This window comes from Myotis daubentonii, chromosome 13 (genome assembly GCF_963259705.1).
Source record: "Myotis daubentonii chromosome 13, mMyoDau2.1, whole genome shotgun sequence".
Taxonomy (NCBI): domain Eukaryota; kingdom Metazoa; phylum Chordata; class Mammalia; order Chiroptera; family Vespertilionidae; genus Myotis; species Myotis daubentonii.
In genome coordinates, this window is record NC_081852.1 from 46,855,591 (window position 1) to 46,873,893 (window position 18,303).

The window sequence follows — 18,303 nt, forward strand, 5'->3', positions numbered from 1 at the left end:
AGAGGGAATCATTGATTGGCTGCCCCCTGCACGTGGACCGAGCCCGCAACCCAGGCATGTGCCCTTGACCGGAATCGAACCTGGGACCCTTGGATCCGCAGGCTGACGCTCAGTCCCCTGAGCCAAACCAGCTAAGGCTTGACAATCTTTTTTAATGGTGGGGGAAGAGGGGACTAGAGGTGGGGAGTTACTACCTAGAAAGAAGTTTAAGAAGTGTCCTATTCCTCTTTCCATCCTTCTATGGAGCGTCAGGCTGCTCCTTAGCAACACCGCTTAAGCATTCTCCTCTTTCCCTCCATGCCCCACCCAAAGCCAGCAAGGAGATAAACAATCCCGCTCTGACTTGAGACCTAGGCAACTGGGCTGGCTGGCCTCCCTAGTAGTGGCCTGAATCTCACTGACTGAGCCTCCCAGGCACTCTAACCACCCAAAACTCCTTCAGAGACCCTGTTCTCCACCCCACCCCCAACCCCAACAGCCTAACCCAGGGGAGGATATCCTCAGGGCCACCTTTCTGGCAGCCCTAAGACAGGAGTGAGGGACGGTTGGGGGGAATCAACTTTTGAGGGACAAGCGGCCAGATTGGGATACATTAGAAGCAACACCAGAATGATGAGGGGAAATGTGAGTCGGGAGTAAAAGGAAATCCACAGTCCAATCCATACCTCCTCCCCAAATGACTGGTCTTAGGACTGCAGGAAGGAGGGGAAGACTGCCTTGGGCAGTCATCATTGGGCACCAATGACCAACCAAGACACGCTCAAACCCAAAAGTTGCTTTATTGATCTGTACCATACATGACTCAAATGGCCAAAAAAAAAAAAAAAAAGAAAAAAAAAAAGGCATTACAGTTAGGGTGGGACATCCATCTTCCCCACCCTCTTCCCTTCTCTCAGCTCCTGGCACAGTACCCTTCCAACAGTGGCAGCTAGAGTGAAGGAATCAGGGTGTAGAGGGCCCCAGAATCCAAAAGGAAGAGTGGGAAGAGAGGTGGTCCTAACACTTCCGGAACTGGCAGCGGGAAAAGGCAGAGAAACCAGAGCTGGGCCCAGACTCATAGGATCCGGCTTTTGGCCTCAACCTGGGCTCAGAGCTTCCACCTGTCCAACTGAAATAGAGCTGAGGATCCTGGCTGCCTTCCCCTTCCTTCTACGAGACCAAGAACTGGAGGGTATTGGGAGATGAAGATCCTCTACTTCAGCTGGCGAACAGAGGCCTACTCCTCCCTGGTGAGCTTAGAGCTGGGACATCCTCAGTGCCTCCTCTATGGAGGGCAGGGGAGGACTAGATACAAAATTTGAGGGATTGGAGGAAGAGAGTACTGGAGAATATGGATGAACCCCTCCCCCATCCCATGCCTGCCCAACTGAGACAAAACAAAACACAGTGACAAACAAGGCTGCTCCCTTCCCTCCAGACTCCCTAAGGGAGGGAGCCTCCCCCTCCTCCCATCCAAGGCAGCTGCTCTAGTGTAGGGCTTGTAAAGAATATACACATCATGGGGGGAGAAGGGCGCTGGGTTTGAAGGAGTCACAAGCACTAGGAGGGCAGGCCAGACTCCTTGGAGGAAGGGGAGACAGACAACAGCTGGGAGCTGTTACAGAGGTGAGGCCATCAATGGCCCCCTGCCCCATGGTATGCCTTCCCCAACTCCAGTCACCCCCGAGGAAAAGGGAAGAGAGATGGCAAAGTGTCTCCTTGGTCTGAAGCTCTCAAACTATATAAAATGATGTGTAACCCCCCTACCTTACCCTCACACTCACCTCCACCTGGACCCTAAGCCCCCCATCTGCCAGGAATAGGGAGGTAGCTGGACTTTTAATAAGGGGAAGAGGGGGGACATGAGTGATTTTTTTTAAACTTACATTTTTAATAATATTATTTTTTAAAAAAACGTGAAGCTGGGAGGTGGTAAAAGGGAGGAGCCCAGAGTTTTACCCCTCTATTACCAGCCACCTAGGTGAAGGGCCTGGGGGAGGAGTGCTCAACCAAGCCCCATAAATTTAAGTCCCTAGGAGCTGTGGGTATAGACAACCCCAGGCTTGAAGGGGGCAGAGTCAGGAGGATGGGGAACCCAGAACCTGGGGTGAAGATGGAGGCAAATGTTCTGGGGGTGGTCAGAACATTTCTCAGAGGCCCAGGGTCCATGTAGGCATCCACATGAGTACCCCCCTTCCCCCAAAAGGCTCTGCAGAGGCCAGGCCCAGCCCAGGGCCACTGCGGGGCAAAGCTTGGCACCTGCCCCCAGTGAGTCCAGTTCCTCCCTGAAGTGGGTGGATGGAGGCTGCCCATTTCAGATGCTCAGTCTCTTCATTCTGTCTTCTGCTCCCTGGGGCTTCGAGGGGTGGGGCAGGTAGGCAGAGCGCTGCATGGCCCTGGGGAGGCCTTTACTGGGAGGCTTGTGATGTGGGGTTCTCCGATTTGCTTTCTTGGCTGGATGGAGGCTTGCTGTTCCAGGGGCTGTTGGCGCCCAGGGCAGGGGAGTTGTTAAAGCTGTCCTCGTCGTCAATGCCGTTGGCCGCGTCAAACTGGGTATTCTCCAGCCGGGTGATGAGCCTCTCGTCCTCGTCCCCGAACTCCCCGCCCATCAGGGTGGGCTCCCCCACCACCATCACATCCTGAGAGTGGCGGAGGTCCCCAAACATAATCGGGGCAGGGGCTCGCCCGGCCCAGGGCAGCAGAAACCCCCCAGAGCCCCAATACCCACCCAAGAAACTCAACACCCCCTCCCCCTTCTCATATCCCAATTTCAAACATCGACTCCTCTAGTCCCTGAATCCTTCCCACTGAAGGACTGCAGAGCATCATACCCTTTAACCCACATCCACTAGAATCTGGGAAATCAATTTACTCCCCTAGCTCCCTATTCCATCTCCCCCAAATTTTAGGTGGCTCCTAAACTTCTGTCCACATGTAAGAGAGGGAGCAGATAAAAAACACCAATGGGGAAAGTATGTGCATGTGCATGTCGGTGTATTGTAGATTCACACATATTGAGGCTGCATGGCCCTCTATCAATGTGAATGTCTCTGATGGTCTGTGTGCCCCTAAGCTGTCTGTCCTGAACGTCCGTATGTTATCATGTCTGACTCTGTCCCTTTGTATCTATATTGCTATGTCTGAGTCTGTGTGACCACAACTGTGCATGTGACTACTAAGGACTCATCAGTGATAAGAGTCAGCCCATACTGGCAGAGTACATTGGTAAAAACCGTCTGTGCTTCTATGCCTGCTAGTGAGCTCACAATGGGACAGGGTCAAGGGTCAGGGGTCAGCAGTGGGGCAGCCCAGAAGAGAGAAGAAAGCCGAGATGCTTACAGGTACCTGGCTGGAGAGGGCGAAGGTGCTGGCTGGGCTTTTCTTCTTGCTGTTGCTGTTGTTGGTGTTGCCACCCCCCGAACTCATGGTGCTGCCCCCTGACATCTTCCGTTTCCGCCGTTTGCTGGGCTGCTGCCGGGCGGGCTCCGCTGTGCCAGAAAAAGGAAACTGAGGTGGGGCAGGGTCCTGGGGCCCTGGCTCCCTATTCTGGCTCCTAAGGAGCCTGAGCCTACCCTGATCCCAATCTTGCAGACCCAGGGACAAGAAAAGGGCTTCAGGAGAAGAAACAGCCTTGGGGGATGGCACCAGATCCTGGTAAGAACAGGTGCAGGTGCAAGGCACTCACCGGGGGGTGCTACCATACGCTGCCACTTCTGGAAAAGGCAGGTCTTGAGGCAGTCACGAGGGCTGAGGCTGTAGGTCTTGTGGCGGGACATGAGCTCCTGCATGGGCTCGAGTATCACACAGAGCTGTAGGGAGACCAGAAGGGGGCTTTTCAGGGGAGAGACATGGAACTGAGACCAAATGGAATGGGCCAGAGACTGGGTGATCAGACTCACTCGGAGGTAGTTGAGAGTGGAATTGGACAGCCCACAGCGTGTGATATTTTTGGAGAGCTGATCCAACATCTGGGGGTCCTGGGCCTAGAGGGGGAGAAAGAATACTAGCACTTGGGGTGCAACTGCTCATCTGCCCTATCATCTGAGACTGTGACACTCCTGAAAGAGAAGAGGGGCTAGTATTCAATCATGTTTTAGGTGGAGAAACCCTAATCCTCTAAGGTCACTGTCAAGAAATGGCAGACCTTATTCCATCCTTCCCACTGTGCGCCGCCCCCCCCCCCCCCACCCCGCCGTGTCTTGGGTTCTGCCCACACTCACATGCATGGCAAGGATGCTGCGGGGGATGAGCTCCCGGTGCTGCCGGATGCTGAAGTGCCATGTCTTTATCCGCATCATGTCATCAAACATGAACTCCAGGTACAACCGCCCCTCCACACATACCTGGGGACAAGGTTGTCACAGCTCTGCCCCCTCCCCATACCTGAAAGTATACCTGTTCTCCCATTTGCTCACAACTCCCCCAACTGCATATACTTCTGCTCCCTGCACCTAAATCTGGGTATGTAACTGACATGGACTATCCCCTCACATACCTATCACACCCTTGACCCTTACACACACACACATACACATAGAAATGCTTAACTGATCCTGTCTTCTCCAATGCAGCTAGTGATACACTCATCTGCTATGAGCTTTCTACTGGGCAGGCTCTTGTTCACTGGTGTACATACCCCCGTGGCCTAGAATACAGTCCTGTACAAGCTCAGTAAATGCCTGCTAAATGCTGCAGCACACCTGTTCTCCCTTCTTGTCTGATAACTTCCCATTATGCCTCCTTGGGGAACAGCTGAGTACATTTTGGGAAAGAGGAAGGGAATCAAACTCAGGTGCCTCAGCATTCCACATCCAGCTGGATTGCTGACCTGGGTGAACATGGGTTTGCCGTGCTGGGTCACCATGCTGCCCTGGTCACAGTCGAGGGACACGAAGTTGCTGTGGAATGCCTCCTTGGGGTGCTTAAGCACATAGTACAGCTCTGTAGCACCACCCTCAAAGATGCTGCGGAAGTAGCGTGGGATCAGGGTCCGGCCAATGGCTGTAGAGATGGGAAAAACTCTTTAGAATAAAAGGATCTCAAAAGGGGTCAGGCAGATGCCATCCCTGCCAAAACAGATACCCTGAGACAAATATCCACTCCCAGACCTTAGAGTCTCAACCTGTGGGTCGCGACCCCTTTGGGGATCAAACGACCCTTTCACAGGGGTCGCGTAAATACATCCTGCATATCAGATATTTACATTACGATTCATAACAGTAGCAAAATTACAGTTATGAAGTAGCAACGAAAATAATTTTATGGTTGGTGGTCACCACAACATGAGGAACTGTACTAAAGGGTCGCGGCATTAGGAAGGTTGAGAACCACTGACTTAGAAGGACATAGGAGGTATACACTCCCACAGCAGAACTGTCAGAACCCCCAGAGGCCACTCACTGTATCTCTTTGGTCCATCCTCCAGACAGAAAGTGATGGTTAACATGGCATCATCCTCAAAGAACTCAGTTGTGAAAGCATCCCACCAGAGATTGTCACACTCCTAAGAGCACAAGGAGAGGTATTTGTGTGTATATCAGAAGATATCCCACAGGGGTGCCCAGATGGCCCTCACCCTCCTCTTTCCCCTGGATACCTCTGTCCAGTTTTGAAGCCGTTTGTTAAGCTCGAATATTCTGTAGTCAGTTTGGTTGCCATATGGTGTGTGCCTTCTGGGGTAAGTGTAGAAGGAAGTTAGTAGGAGCAGAGCCTCCTCCCCACCCCCACTTCTGCCTTCACCCATGTAATAGAAAATACCTCCCACCCCATTGGCCTCCACTTACCCAATCCCAGGCTCCAGGTATGTAGGCGGATACATGGGAGTTGGGCTGTATAAGGGAAGAGGCTATGAGAATGGGGGTGGAAGACAGGAATTATTGGGAGATGTCACTCCCTCCCCTTTTCAGGCAGGATCCCATCTGGAAAAGGGATGAGAAGTGAACAAGACTCACCCCACATCCCGATCTAGCATGGTGCCGGGATGGAAGGGAGGGAAGGCGTTGCCGTTCGGGGGCTCCTTCGGTGAGTACAGCTTGAATGACTTTGAGGAACAACCTGGAATGGAAATGAAGAAGGGGCATCCTGAGTCCCTCTTAGGAGCTCTCCTAAAGTTTGCTAGACTGTGTGGACAGTGAACTAGGGGAGGGGAACTACCCTAGGGAGTACCTATCTCTGCTTTTAAATCTGGCTCCAATCTTGTTTTATTAAGAAACTAGAAGTACCCAGGCCCAATACCCAAGACCTTATTTCTTCATGTGGCTGAGGCCTGGATGATAAAATTGAAACTGGAAAAAATGTCAATACCATAGAATAAATAAATATCTAAGCATTATAATCTAATTTTGACAAACCCCCTTTTCAACTACATTATTTTGTTCAATCATCACAACCACGGTGTGAGCAGGGTCAACTGTAACATTCCAATTTTACAGATTAGCCAATTGAAAGCTCAAGGGGACTTGCCAAGATCATAAAGCTAGGATTTGAGCCCAGATCTTCTGATTATTCCCATATCCTGCAGTATTTCTACCTTTCTGTTCCCTCTGAAGATCAAGTCATGGGAGAAAGAAAGGGAATTTGGACAACTCCCTGCCCCTCCTCCACACCCAGGGTCTCAGGAGGGCAGGGGATGGAAAGATAAAGGGGGGTGGGTGCCTGCTGGGTGCTGCAGACCAGATAACCACTTGGGCCTTCTGTCCCGCCCCCCTGCAACCCCCCTCCAACGGCCACTCCCTTATCAGCCAGCCCCCTCCCTCACACCTACCACCAATCTAGTATTGTCTCCAAACCAGAAACCCAAAGCCTCAACCCATTTTGTCTTTGAGACTTACAGTCACTGGACCGTGCTCTACTCACAAAAGGAAAAGAGGAGGCCTAGGAAGGAGACTAGCTTCCCGGAGGCTCCATCTAAGAGGCGGGTGGTAACTAGACAGGGGTCTCTCCTGGTATCAGTGCTCCTCCCTACCTCACCTCACCCAGCAACACTCAGTTCCTAGTGTCCTATATTACCTGACCGGAAGAAGTGTTCTATTCATAGCTGGGTATGAGCCAGGTACCCCTGTAATGCTATTTTCCCTCTCCCTACAAGATGAGGGGAAACTGAGGCACCATTCCAAAGGTCCTGACCCCAGTTACAGGTGCTTCCTCGTCCCCAAACTTGATGACATTTGGAAGGGTAGCTGTATTGGTTGTGTCTGAGCCTCCTCCTCAATTTAGACACAAAATCTACTTTGTCCTTAGGGGGAAGAGACAAAGGAAGACCCTGTGCCAATGTGTCATTTAATTCTCTCCCCAGGGACCTTCCTCACAATACAGGCAAAAGGAGGGTCCCAGAAGGGCCTACACTATACAGTCCCTGAAAAGCCAAGAGTCAGAGCCTGTGTGTGCCTGCACACATGTGTGCCTCATCTTGCCTAGCAGGCTTCTACCCTCAGCTCGCCCCAACATGCCTACCAAGGGCTGGAACCCAGCAGCCCCAGGCAGGATCAGAGGGCCCAAAACAGGCCCTCGCCCCATGCATGAGCTCACACAGGCCACGTCCATGTTGCCAGCACAGCACACACAGCCTTCACATGCCTGTCTGAACTGAATGAGGAGCCTGTGTCCTCAGGAAAAGGGACAGTCCCACCCAGCCCCAAGTCTCCCCACTCCACAGACAGGTAGACGAAAGCCACGTAGGAAGCCCAAACTCACACAGCTCACCACAGGCCAGGCCTGGCCTCAACTAGGCCATCCTTCCCCTAAAAGCATCACTGCCCTTGCCCTTAGTTTCAGGGCTACTTGGAGAAATGTGTCAGCTCAAGATCCTAAAAAGAAGGGAGGCAGGACACCTGGGTTCCTCTTTAATTCTGAAAAAAGTTTCAGAACTTCAATTTCTCTCACTAGCAAACTGACAGGCATTGTCTGGGGTTGGGTAACAGTTCTGAAGAGGAAAAATTCAAAGCTCTGTGGACTCTATTTACACCTCCAGTGAATGGACACAAAAACTCAGCACCTCTCCAGAGGCATAGCAACTCCCAGTAGCCCCAGCACAAGGGCTTGGGAGTGAGAAGAGAAGGGGAGGGAACATCACCCAGACCATCTGTCCCTATTGCTGCCTGTCCCCTGCAGCAGGGGTAGAGGGAGCAAAGTGGGGGTGGGGATGAAAGGGATGTGTCATCCAGACTTGGAGTCAAACAGAGCCCCCTTCCAATCTCTAGCAATCTGGGAAACGTTTAGGAAGGAGGAGAAAGGGAGAGCCCAGAACTAGTAAAGTTTTCTCAGGATGCAAGCTGCATCCTAGGGGGAGGGGGCACCTCCAGCTGGGCATTTCCATGGTAACCAGCCTGACTTGAGGGCAGGCTCCCTCCCTTTGGGGCTGACCAGAGGTCAACAGGCCTGGGAGCCCTGGCCTCTCTGAGTTGAGGCACCTCTCCCCCAGCCAGCATACCAGGCCAGGGCTAGACCCAGCACCTTCTACCCACCCCCTACAGGCTTGCAGGGTGCTCAGACTTACCTGGGAGAACTGAGGGGCCCAAGAGAGGTGCGGGGAGCAACTGGCAGCCCACCAGGGCCCTGGCAGGGGTGAGGACTGAAGGGGGGCCAACTTCAGCCGCTCATGTCCCGAGTGGGACGGGCAGGCCTGGCTGGGAGCTCCACTCTGCGGGCCGCACAAAGACTCGCACGCACTGCCTTGGCCTGCCCCGTGGCGGCCACAGCCCCGGGGGAAAGTTATAATGGCCACTGGGCCGGGGGCCGGGGGCCAGGGGGCCGGCCTGGGGGGCGGGGGGCGGCGGGGAGTCCGAAGCCTTCTTTGTTTGCGAGGTTTCCCTCAACAATGGCTGCTCCGCTCTCTCCTCTCTCCTCCTCCTCCTCGGCTCTCCCCGCCGCCGCCTCTCGCAGCCTCTGCCTCCAAGCAGCCCACCCGCCCTCCCCAGGCCACCAGGCCCCTCTGCGGGGGCACCAGGAGAGGCAGTGCCCGGCACTCACACTCACTCACAATCGCACACGCACAGACACACACAGCGCCCACCAGCTCACAGCCTTTCCTCCTTTCTTTCCCTCCCTCCCAGCTCGCTCTCGGAGCCTCTCTCAGAATGAGGCCCCAGGGCGGGCAGAGGGTGGAGCTGCCCCCACCGGCCCCGCCCCCTCCCAGCCGGGGAAGAGGAAGAGGGAGAGCGAGAGGGAGGGAGGGAGAGAGGGAGGGAGGCAGGCAGGCAGGCAGGCAGGCAGGCAGGCCTGGAGGACTGCTGAGAAAAACAAAGAGAGACAGACTGGGAGAGACTGGGATGGAGAGATGGAAACAAAACAGACGGGGCCTGCAGAGACATGGATGGAAGGGAGGCCTGTGGGGGCCAGGAACTGAGATGCTTCACCGACCCCTCCCCAACTCACATGAGGTGCTCAGGAGTGAGCAGGGGAGCCAAGCCACAGGCAGGGATGCAGGAGGGTGCCCTCCCCTCTGGAGACTCCCAGTATCTTCAAACTGCCTCCCAAAGGTGCCTCAAGTCCCTCTGCCTCTCCTCTGTGATCTCTTGGGTTGAACACTGGTCTGGGCTGCCACCCCTGGTGAAATCCCAGAGCAGCTAGCTGGGGGGAGTCTCCAGGGGGTTATTTTTGACAGAGACAGACTCTGACTTCAGCCTATAAACACTGATTGGAGGGAGGGGGACACTCCAGGCTCCTGGGCCCCCAACCCAGCTAAGTTCCAAGCCCTGACTTAGATCTGCCTTAGCAGGAGGAGGCCCCTTCCTCCTCCACCTCCACCACCACCACCACCACCACCACCACCAGAGACACGTGGGTGCATGGGAAAGAGGCGCAAAGCCACGCTTGCCCAACCAAGGGTCTACAGAAGGGGCTTAGTCTGAGGCTGAATCCTCCCCAACACCCCAGTAAAAAAGATATGTAGTTACTGGAGCAGAACCTGTTCTCCAATGCCAAGGGTAATCCCAAGAGAGGAGGTGTTTCTAAAACTTGGGTAGTGGTCCAGACCCTACTCCCTGGACAGATAGGAAAAAAGAAACATACACACACACACACACACACACACACGCTAGAGGGGGCAGCGTATGACCTCCTACTTCATTGAAGAAGGAGTTGCTGCTCCCTACGTCCTACCCACCCCCACCATAGTCACACATAGTCCCACAACATACACACCAGTTGACTGTGCAGAAATAATATTGCACCCGGCTCTGTGAACATCCTCCACATAAATAACACATCTCACTTTCACATAAATCAGTACCTGATACACACCTGATACACACTTTTAACCAGTGATAAACCTCAAACCCTAAATAAACCCAAACCCAAGATGCACATGCACAGTCTATTAAAGACCCTGACTTCCATACACACTGTGACTAGTGACACACATTCCCTAACCCTAATATACACACCGAAAGTGCATTATATACCTCCTGAACTTGTGACAGGCTATTATACATACTGACCATTGGCTATCCAGAGTTGAACCCCATAAACCACACTTCCTGAAACCTGCACGGCATTCTCCATCACAGCCTGGCCACAACACACCCCAGCTTTCACAAACATCGAAATCTGTGACATTCAGCCAGACCCTGCAAAATACTGCCTACACCAGGCCCTGCGACATTCCCACCGACTCCCAAATTTACAGTTCAACTCTGGGATAACCACTCCTCCCCCACTGACGATTCCTGTCATTCGTTTAGTGCCTTTAAACTTTCCAACGTGCATTCATAGGCAGTACCTTAAGAAACCCTTTCAACACACAGAGCCAAGTATTACCCTAACTAGAACAGACCATAATAAGACAGAGGGGCCTGAGCCTGGAATCCTGGGTTTCTAACCTCACTCCTCCAAGCCCAGTCCTAAGGCATTGCAGCCATTCCTACTCTCTTCCCCCTTCAAGGAATGCCCATTCTAGGCCCCAAATGCGTGTCTGCTAGTACATGGGAAGGGGTATAGGTATATGCTCTGACTTCTGCTCCAGTTCAGAGCTCAGAACCCTGACCCAGTCTGTCTCCTCAAATTTTGGGGAGAAGGGCCCCTATATATCAAGACATACCAAGGCTCTGGCATATCATCCAAAACAGGCCCACTCTTAGTTCCTTCTCGAGCAAATCTACTCCTCCCTATGTTCTGACTTAATTCTCTCACTTGCACAGGGGCAGGAGAGGTCCAGCTAAAGAGAACAAGTCTGAATTAGAAGGCCCTAAAATTTGGGGTGGGAATGAGCAGGGAGCAGCAAAGAATGACAAAGGTGATGAGGAAAGAGTAGAGGGAGAGCACCCCTCCTGGAGGTGAGAACTCTGAAGGGCAGCAGCCTGCCCCAGCCCACAGGATAATGTACCAGCACTGCCCCCTGCCCGGGCCCCTGGGGCTCCCTGACCCAGGCCTCCAGTGTGCCTGCCCCCCTTCCTTTGTCTGTGCCCGGCCTCCCGTTGGCCTGGCGCTCTGCCATCCTCCTCTCCTGGCTCCCAGCCGCCACCACTGCTGCCTCCTCCCCTCCCCCTACTCCTCCTTGCCTTAACCCTTCTGAGCCACATGCTGCCCCAGACAGGCCCTGGCCCCTTCAGCAACCTGCCCTGCCCAGGGTGATGCCCCTCAGCAGAGGTTCTACCTGTCCCTGACCAAAGACCCAGAAGCTAGTCCCTACCCCAGGAGCACTATGGGAGCTGAGTGTGTGTGTATGTGTATCTTGTGGTGTGCATGTGTGTGGGTCTGCGTGTGCTCTGGCTTCCCTCAGTCACATGTGTGGGGCATGTGCTGTCTCTGCTGGGCTCGGGGAGGAGGAGGAGCTGGGAGACAGCAGAGCACAAAGGAGAGACTCAGACAGGCAGGCAGGCAGCAGGCGGGCGGCCTGCCAGGGCGCCTCAACCCCCACCCCAGGGCTGCTCAGGTTGGGTGGTGGTGGGGGGGTGGGGGGTGTCTTTGGGCCTGGGCTGTACGTGCTGCCACAATGTCCTTGTGTTCAGCCATGTGCTCCCACCCACCCATGCAAGCCTGGCCCCCTCTCTTACCCCAACTCCTACCATTCCCCACCTCCAGGGCCCTCTCAAGCCCTTCTTCATGTGGTTCTCCTTTAACCTCCATCCACCCTCTGTGACATCAATCCGTAAGACTTCTTCACATTTGGTAAATGATTCCCCAATCTTAGCCATCTTTTGCCCCCTCTTCCACAACCAGGTCAAGACACAAGAAAGGAACATGCCTTTGGGGGCGCTGACTGAATATGCCCCCCCCCCCATTCCCACCTCTTGGTGCTTGAGTCCTCTTCCTGTCCCCATGCTGCTACACTACAGGCTGAGGGGGAACCCTTCTCCCTTCTCTACTGGACCCAAGCCCCCTGCCTCAACTTCAGGGCCAACCTCCCATCTACCCTCAGCCTGACAACCCCTCCATACCCACCCTCCTACCCACCATTTGTAGGAACTCAGAATCAAAATATAAGACTCAGTCCTCTAATTTGTCCAGAGCCTTAGTTTCTGCTATGCTCGTGTGTGGCAACGGAGAATCAAGGCCATGGGGTGGACTCAGAGCATGAATGGATCCGAACAAGGCACCCAGCATGGAGCAATTTATAAAGAAAATACACACATAAATATGCACACCAAGCTGGTAGGAGGAAGAATGATGGGACTGGGCAGGATTCCAGCTTCGTAAGCTCTTTCCTCTCCTCTTCCTCACCCTCTGCAGCAGGAGCCAGGGGTCCCCCACACCCGGATATTCCAGGACTCTCAGGCTCTCTCCTAGCCCTCCTCCTGGGCCCCGGGCCCCTTAAACACCAGCCTCAGCAGGCACTGTAAGTGTGTGCCCAACCCAGTTTGGCCAGGGTCACATGATTTTCAAGGAAGCTTCCTCACTGGCAGCTTCCCTTGGGGATGGGGGGGAGGGGCAGTTGTGGGGTATGGGCCTCCCACAAAACAGAGCATCCCAGGAGCAAAGGACCCAAACCAGGCTAGATTCAGGGAAACCTGACTTTCAGAAGAAAGCTAACTCCAATCTGGGACAGGAGGGGGGCCTGGGGAGTCCTGGGGAGGTGGAGCGACGGCGTTCTGAGGCCCCCTGAGGACTACCTCTCCAGGGACATCGCCTCTCTCTTCCCCCAGGCAGTGAAGGGGAGCCTTCCCTCCCCACGAAAGAACTCAGATCCAGGCTGTCACTGGCAAGAGCAGCGTTTTGGGGAGGCAGGGATCTGAGCCTAAGTTCTCTCTCAAATTCTTATTTTGGGTTCAAGCATTGCTCCCCGAAACTCAGCTCTCACAAATCACTCCAGTTCCTATTTTGCCTGGGGCTCCACATTCCCCCTCTCACGAGGGCGGGCATGCCAGGCCCCAGGGCCCAATTATCTGCCCCTCTCCCCCCAGGAATACCTCCCGTCCCTCAGGATGGCCAGCCTTCCCTGGCAACAGGCAGGGACATTGGAAGGGGGGGAGGGGGGCCCCAACTAATCCCTCCACCCAAACTCGGTCCTCAGAAACTGCCTGGAGGGGGTGTCACAGGATCTTAAGAGGGAATAGGCAGCAGGGAAAGGGGGGGGACAACCCAAACCAGCCAATCGCAACTCTATGATGACCTGAGGGGGGGGTCAAAAGTCCAGACTCACTTCTGATTGGCTAACACCCTGGAATTCTGGGAATTTCAGCCCCCCCAACCCCTCCCCAAGTAATCTCTCCCCCACCCGCAAAAAAAAAAAAAACCCGAACACAAGCTACCCCAGCACCCCCTCCCCGCGCCTCCCGGCTGCTGCGCATTTACCCCGTTGGGGAAACCCCTCCCCGGGACCGAGGCCCCGCATCCCCCTCACAGCCCCTACCTCCGCCATGCCACCGACGCCCCCCACACAAGTTCTCGCCAAACAAGGGGTGAGGGGTCCGCAGAGGGGGAGGGAGGGGCCGGGCGGCCGTGCGTCTCACTCACCAGGACAGGCACAGCCCACTGACATCTTCACATCGCCCGCCGCTGGGAGCCCAGCCGAGTCACGGTGCCCGCCCCGCGCGGGGACAGGCCGGGCATGAGCCGCCGCCGCCGCCCGCGGCCCCTGCTGCCCTCGCCGCCGGCCCAGCCAGGCCCGGCCTCGGCCCGGTGCGGGCGGGCCCTGGCTGCAGCGAGGAGCCTGTCAGGCGCGGAGCAGACAGGAAGGAAGCCCGGCGGGAAGGCGAGCTGCCCCTGCGTGTGCGCGCGCGGGTGTGCGTCCTCCGAGTGTGTGTCCGTGCGCGCGCGGGTGCGTGTCTGTGCGCTCCCGCCGCCCGCGCCGCCGCCGCCGCCGCCGGCCCCCCGCTCCCTCTCCCGCTCCGCCCTCCCGCTATCTCCGGCGCCCGCTCCCCGGCGCGGCCCGGGCTGGGCCGGGCTTTATTAATATGCTAATTGCCTGCTGGTGGGCGGGGCGAGCCGTGTCAAAGTGACCCGCCGGGCGCAGCGAGCGGCGACGTGCGTGCGCCGCGCGGCGGGCGGCTAGGGGCCCGGAGCGTTCAGGGAAGGCGAGCATGTGACGCAGCTTTTAAAAAAGGAGACGGAGGCAGAGACCCCGGAGAGGGAGGGCGAGGGGGCGGGACTGGGGGCGAAGCTTCACCCTCGGTGTCGGTCCTCCCGGCGCACCGCCGAGGTGGGCGCCGTGAGGAGCCGGAGCGGGAGCAGGGACGGGGGAGGCGGAGCCAGGGCGGGCTGCGAGGTGTAGCTCTTTCTCCACCCCAGCCGCCACCCGGGAGGGAACGGAGACTGCTGACCCTCCCTTCCCGCTGCTCCCCGCTGAGACCCCAGTCCTACTCTGGGGGCCCCTTGCGAAGCGCCCCCATTCAACCTGGGTGAAGAAAAGAAGCTTTATCCTAATTCTTGTGGCCGCCCTTCCACTCGCCTCCTCCCTAAATTAGCCACCCTCCCTCGCCTGCTAAACCAGTTGGGACTAGAGCTGAAGGGGTTAATTAAGCGGGTTCCCCGCCCTCCCCCGCCGGAGGGCCTGGGATCAGCGTTTTCCTGGGGGGAGGGGGCAGGGGCTTGACCGCTTGGCTGGACTGGGGAGTGGGAATCGGCGGGCTGCCCTTCCCTCTAGCAGGCTCTCTGACTCATCCGTCAAGACACTCTCCTCCCTTCCCCCTTCTCCCTCCAGTCTCCGCCTCCCCCACCCCACCCCACCTCCCGTCCCCCGTTCCTCCCCTGAAAGCTGCTCTCGCCTTTCAGGGTCTGGAGACGTGGGAGAACCCCCCCCTCCCCCCCGCGGTGTCCCCTGCCCGCGGGGGCTTTGGCCACGGTGGGAGTGGGGTGGGCGGGAGGAAGATCTGCATGGTCAGTGTAAGGAACACTCCTTCCCTGGGGAGGAGCCTCCCAACCTTCAGGCACTCCTCAAGGACTCCCCCACCCAGCCGTAGGAGGGGCTGCTCCATCTCCTGCATCTCCATCCTTTCCCAAAAGCCTAGCCTTAGCTGCCTCATAAACAGGAAATACCTATTAGCAGGGGGAGGGAGGGGAGCCGTCTGGAAAAGAGAGTTGGTCCCCCTTCCCTTCCGGGGGGTCCCCAGCTGCCAGTTTCTCTTCCTTAAGCTTCAGGGTGGGCTGCAGGAGTAGATGCCGGGCTCTGGGCTGCTCCCTAAGGCATCTGGTTGGGACTGAGGGGGGGGGGTCCTCTTTCCCTCTGTTACCTAGAGCGGGGCTGATAGTGAAGGTTCTCTCCTGCCCAGTCTGCACTGCTGGTTTGGCTGAGGGTGGGTTACAGATGTGGAGATTTAAGTGTTTATGGGACCCCTTCTCTCCACCTTTGCTTCCACTGAGGGAGCAGGAAATTATGGTAGGGTGAGGATCTGGGGTTGAGAAGAGGGCCTTCCTAGGTTTGGGAACCCCTCCCATGTGCTTAGGAAAGTGTTGGAGAGGGGAGCTGTGAGCACTGCCATATACTCCCTCCCCCATTCTCATGTACCCATTTGATTTCTCCACCCCAGCTCTTCCTATTTCCACCTTCAAGGGAGCCGGGAGGGGCTCATCCACAGCTATACAGGTATCCTTGACAGCATCCCCTTCCTGTGTCTCCCTCCTCCCTACATCCCCCAGGCAGAGGTCCTCACTAGAGAGGCAAAGGGAACCTAAAGCAACAGAACACTGACTTGGAATTTGGATGCCTGGGGTTGAATTCCATCTTTGTCCCTCACTAGCAAATGACCTGAGACAGTTGACTTCCTCACTCTGAGCTTTACCCTCAAGCTTTATTCTCTGTAATTGGTGAGAATCAACTAGGCCAGTGGTCCAGTGGTCGGGAAACTGCGGCTCTCGAGCCGCATGCGGCTCTTTGGCCCCTTGAGTGTTGCCACGAAGTTTCAATCGCATTGTACGTGGTATTTTGTGGAAGAGCCACACTCAAGGGGCCGCAGTTTGCCGACCACTGAACTAGGCAGTATATGCCCAGTCACTTAGCCCAGTGCCAGCCATGTAGTCAGTACTCAATATACATTAGCCCCTTTCTGATTTCTTTGAAATTATCTGTTATTTCAAGAGTGTCAGGACTGGCCTGGATTAGCTGGAGGATTAGAGAGAGTGTGGAGGAGAGGGGCTCCTGCCTTGATTGCTTTCACTCTCTGCTATTCATGAATTTGCATTTGTGTTCCCCCAATCCTGTGACCACTTTTCCCCTAAGGTCACTCATTCCAAACAACTAGCTTGGCCAGATTCCATAGTGATCACCAATTACCTGGGTGGACAAAGGGATTTACAACCCACCCTATAGGGCACTTTGCTTCCTCTGAATCTGAAGGGACTCCTAGATTACATATATGGAAGGTGGAAGGCAAAGAAGAAAAACAGCATTTTTTGAGCGTAAACTATGTGCCAGGCACTGTGCTAGGTGTTTCACACCTGAGACCTCATTTACTGTTCATGACAACCTTTGGAGAAAGGTGCTATTACCTTCATGGAAGAAGCAAGAGAACTGAGGTTTAGAGGTTAATCTATATGATTTATCTGTAAACCATTCTTATTCCTCTTTGCCTACTAATTAGTTAATGCCTCATTTAAATTTTTTATTTACTTTTAACTATTTTTAATTGATTTTAGAGAGGGAGAGAGAAAGAAACATCAATGATGAGAAAGAATCATTGATTGGCTGCCTCCTGCATACCCCCTACTGGAGGTCCAGCCCACAACCCCAGGCAGGTCCCTGTGACCTTGTGGTTGGTTCATAGGTCTGTGCTCAAATACTAAGCCACACCAAAGGGCTGTTACTGCCTCAGTTAAATTTCAGTTCCAGTTCCAGCTCCAGCTCCAGCTCTTCTAGGAAGTTACCCCTCTCACTCCCATCCCAGCAGATCTAGTGGTCCTATTGGTTTTAAAGAAAATATCATCTCAGCCCAGCTTGTGTTGTTCATTGGTTGAGCCTCAGCCCGTGGGCCTAAAATTCACTGGTTCCTGGTCAGGGCACATGCCCTGGTTGTGGCTCCATCCCCAGTAAGGGGCTTGCAGGAGGCAGCCAATGGATGTTTCTCACTCATCCAGGTTTCTTTTTCTTTTTAAAAAAATATATTTCTTTATTGATTTCAGAGAGGAAGGAAGAGGGAGAGAGAGAGAGAGAGAGAGAGAGAGAGAGAGAGAGAGAGAGAGAGAGAGAGAGAAAGAAAGAAACATCAATGATAAGAGAGAATCATTGGTCAGCCGCCTCCTGCACCTCCCTCACTGGGGATCAAGCCCGAAACTCAGGCATGTACCCTTGGCCGGAATCAAACCTGGGACCCTTCAGTCTGCAGGCCGATGCTCTATCCACTGAGCCAAACCGGCTAGAACTCATCCAGGTTTCTATCTGTCTCTCTTCCTCACTCTCTAAAATCAACAAAAACTTTTTTTAAAGAAAATATCCCCTAGCTGGTTTGGCTCAGTGGATAGAGTGATGGCCTGTGGACTGAAGGGTCCCAAATTCAATTCCAGTCAGAGGCACATGTCTGGGTTGTAGACTCAATCCCCAGTGGGGAGGCAACCAATCAATGATTCTTTCTCATCATTGATGTTTCTCTCTCTCTTTCCTTCTCCCTTCCTCTCTGAAATCAATAAAAATATATTTAATAAAGAAAAGAAAATATCAAAAACAAAGGAAAAAAGAAAAAAAAGCATCAGTCCTGGTCGGGTAGCTCACTCAGTTGGTCAGAGCATTATCCTGGTACACCAAGGTTGCAGGTTCCACCCTGGTCAGGACACATACCAGAATCAACCAATGAGTGTATACATAAGTGGAACAACAAATCAGTGTTTCTTTCTCTCCCTTCCCCTCTCAAATCAATAAAGAAAAAAATTATATAGGTAGTCAGTTGTTATAATCAGGTAAGTCTTTGGTGAGCATGGAATAAGGACATGTGATTGGAGGGTCCAATTTTTTTTAATATA

General features: G+C 54.5%; 1 protein-coding gene across 5 annotated transcripts; it reads right to left on the reverse strand.

The window, feature by feature from the left end:
• Positions 1–760: 760 nt before the first annotated feature.
• Positions 761–14,282, reverse strand: LDB1 (LIM domain binding 1). 5 transcript variants are annotated; one of them, XM_059661196.1, is made up of 11 exons: positions 13,870–14,282; positions 5,931–6,033; positions 5,763–5,807; positions 5,576–5,651; positions 5,380–5,482; positions 4,808–4,980; positions 4,200–4,322; positions 3,879–3,962; positions 3,665–3,788; positions 3,325–3,467; positions 761–2,618 (listed from the first exon to the last, which is right to left on the reverse strand). In XM_059661196.1, the coding sequence occupies exons 1-11, from the start codon at positions 13,892–13,894 to the stop codon at positions 2,388–2,390; spliced, it is 1,230 nt and encodes a 409-aa protein (XP_059517179.1). In that variant the 5' UTR covers positions 13,895–14,282; the 3' UTR covers positions 761–2,387. The 5 variants fall into 5 exon arrangements, with proteins under 5 accessions (XP_059517179.1, XP_059517176.1, XP_059517175.1 ...); XM_059661193.1 differs by having other exon boundaries at positions 3,319–3,467; positions 5,576–5,648; positions 13,870–14,177; XM_059661192.1 differs by having other exon boundaries at positions 3,319–3,467; positions 13,870–14,176.
• Positions 14,283–18,303: the final 4,021 nt, after the last annotated feature.

Bases quoted from the DNA above. Each gene is read 5' to 3' on its own strand.
- LDB1 (XM_059661192.1), bottom strand. From the start codon at position 13,894: ATGTCAGTGGGCTGTGCCTGTCCTG. The intron at 5,652-5,762 runs GTAAGTGGAGGC...CACTTACCCCAG, and splicing joins TACCTGGAGCCTGGGATTGG to AAGGCACACACCATATGGCA. The intron at 2,619-3,318 runs GTAAGCATCTCG...CGCCACTCTCAG, and splicing joins CCCTCTCCAGCCAGGTACCT to GATGTGATGGTGGTGGGGGA.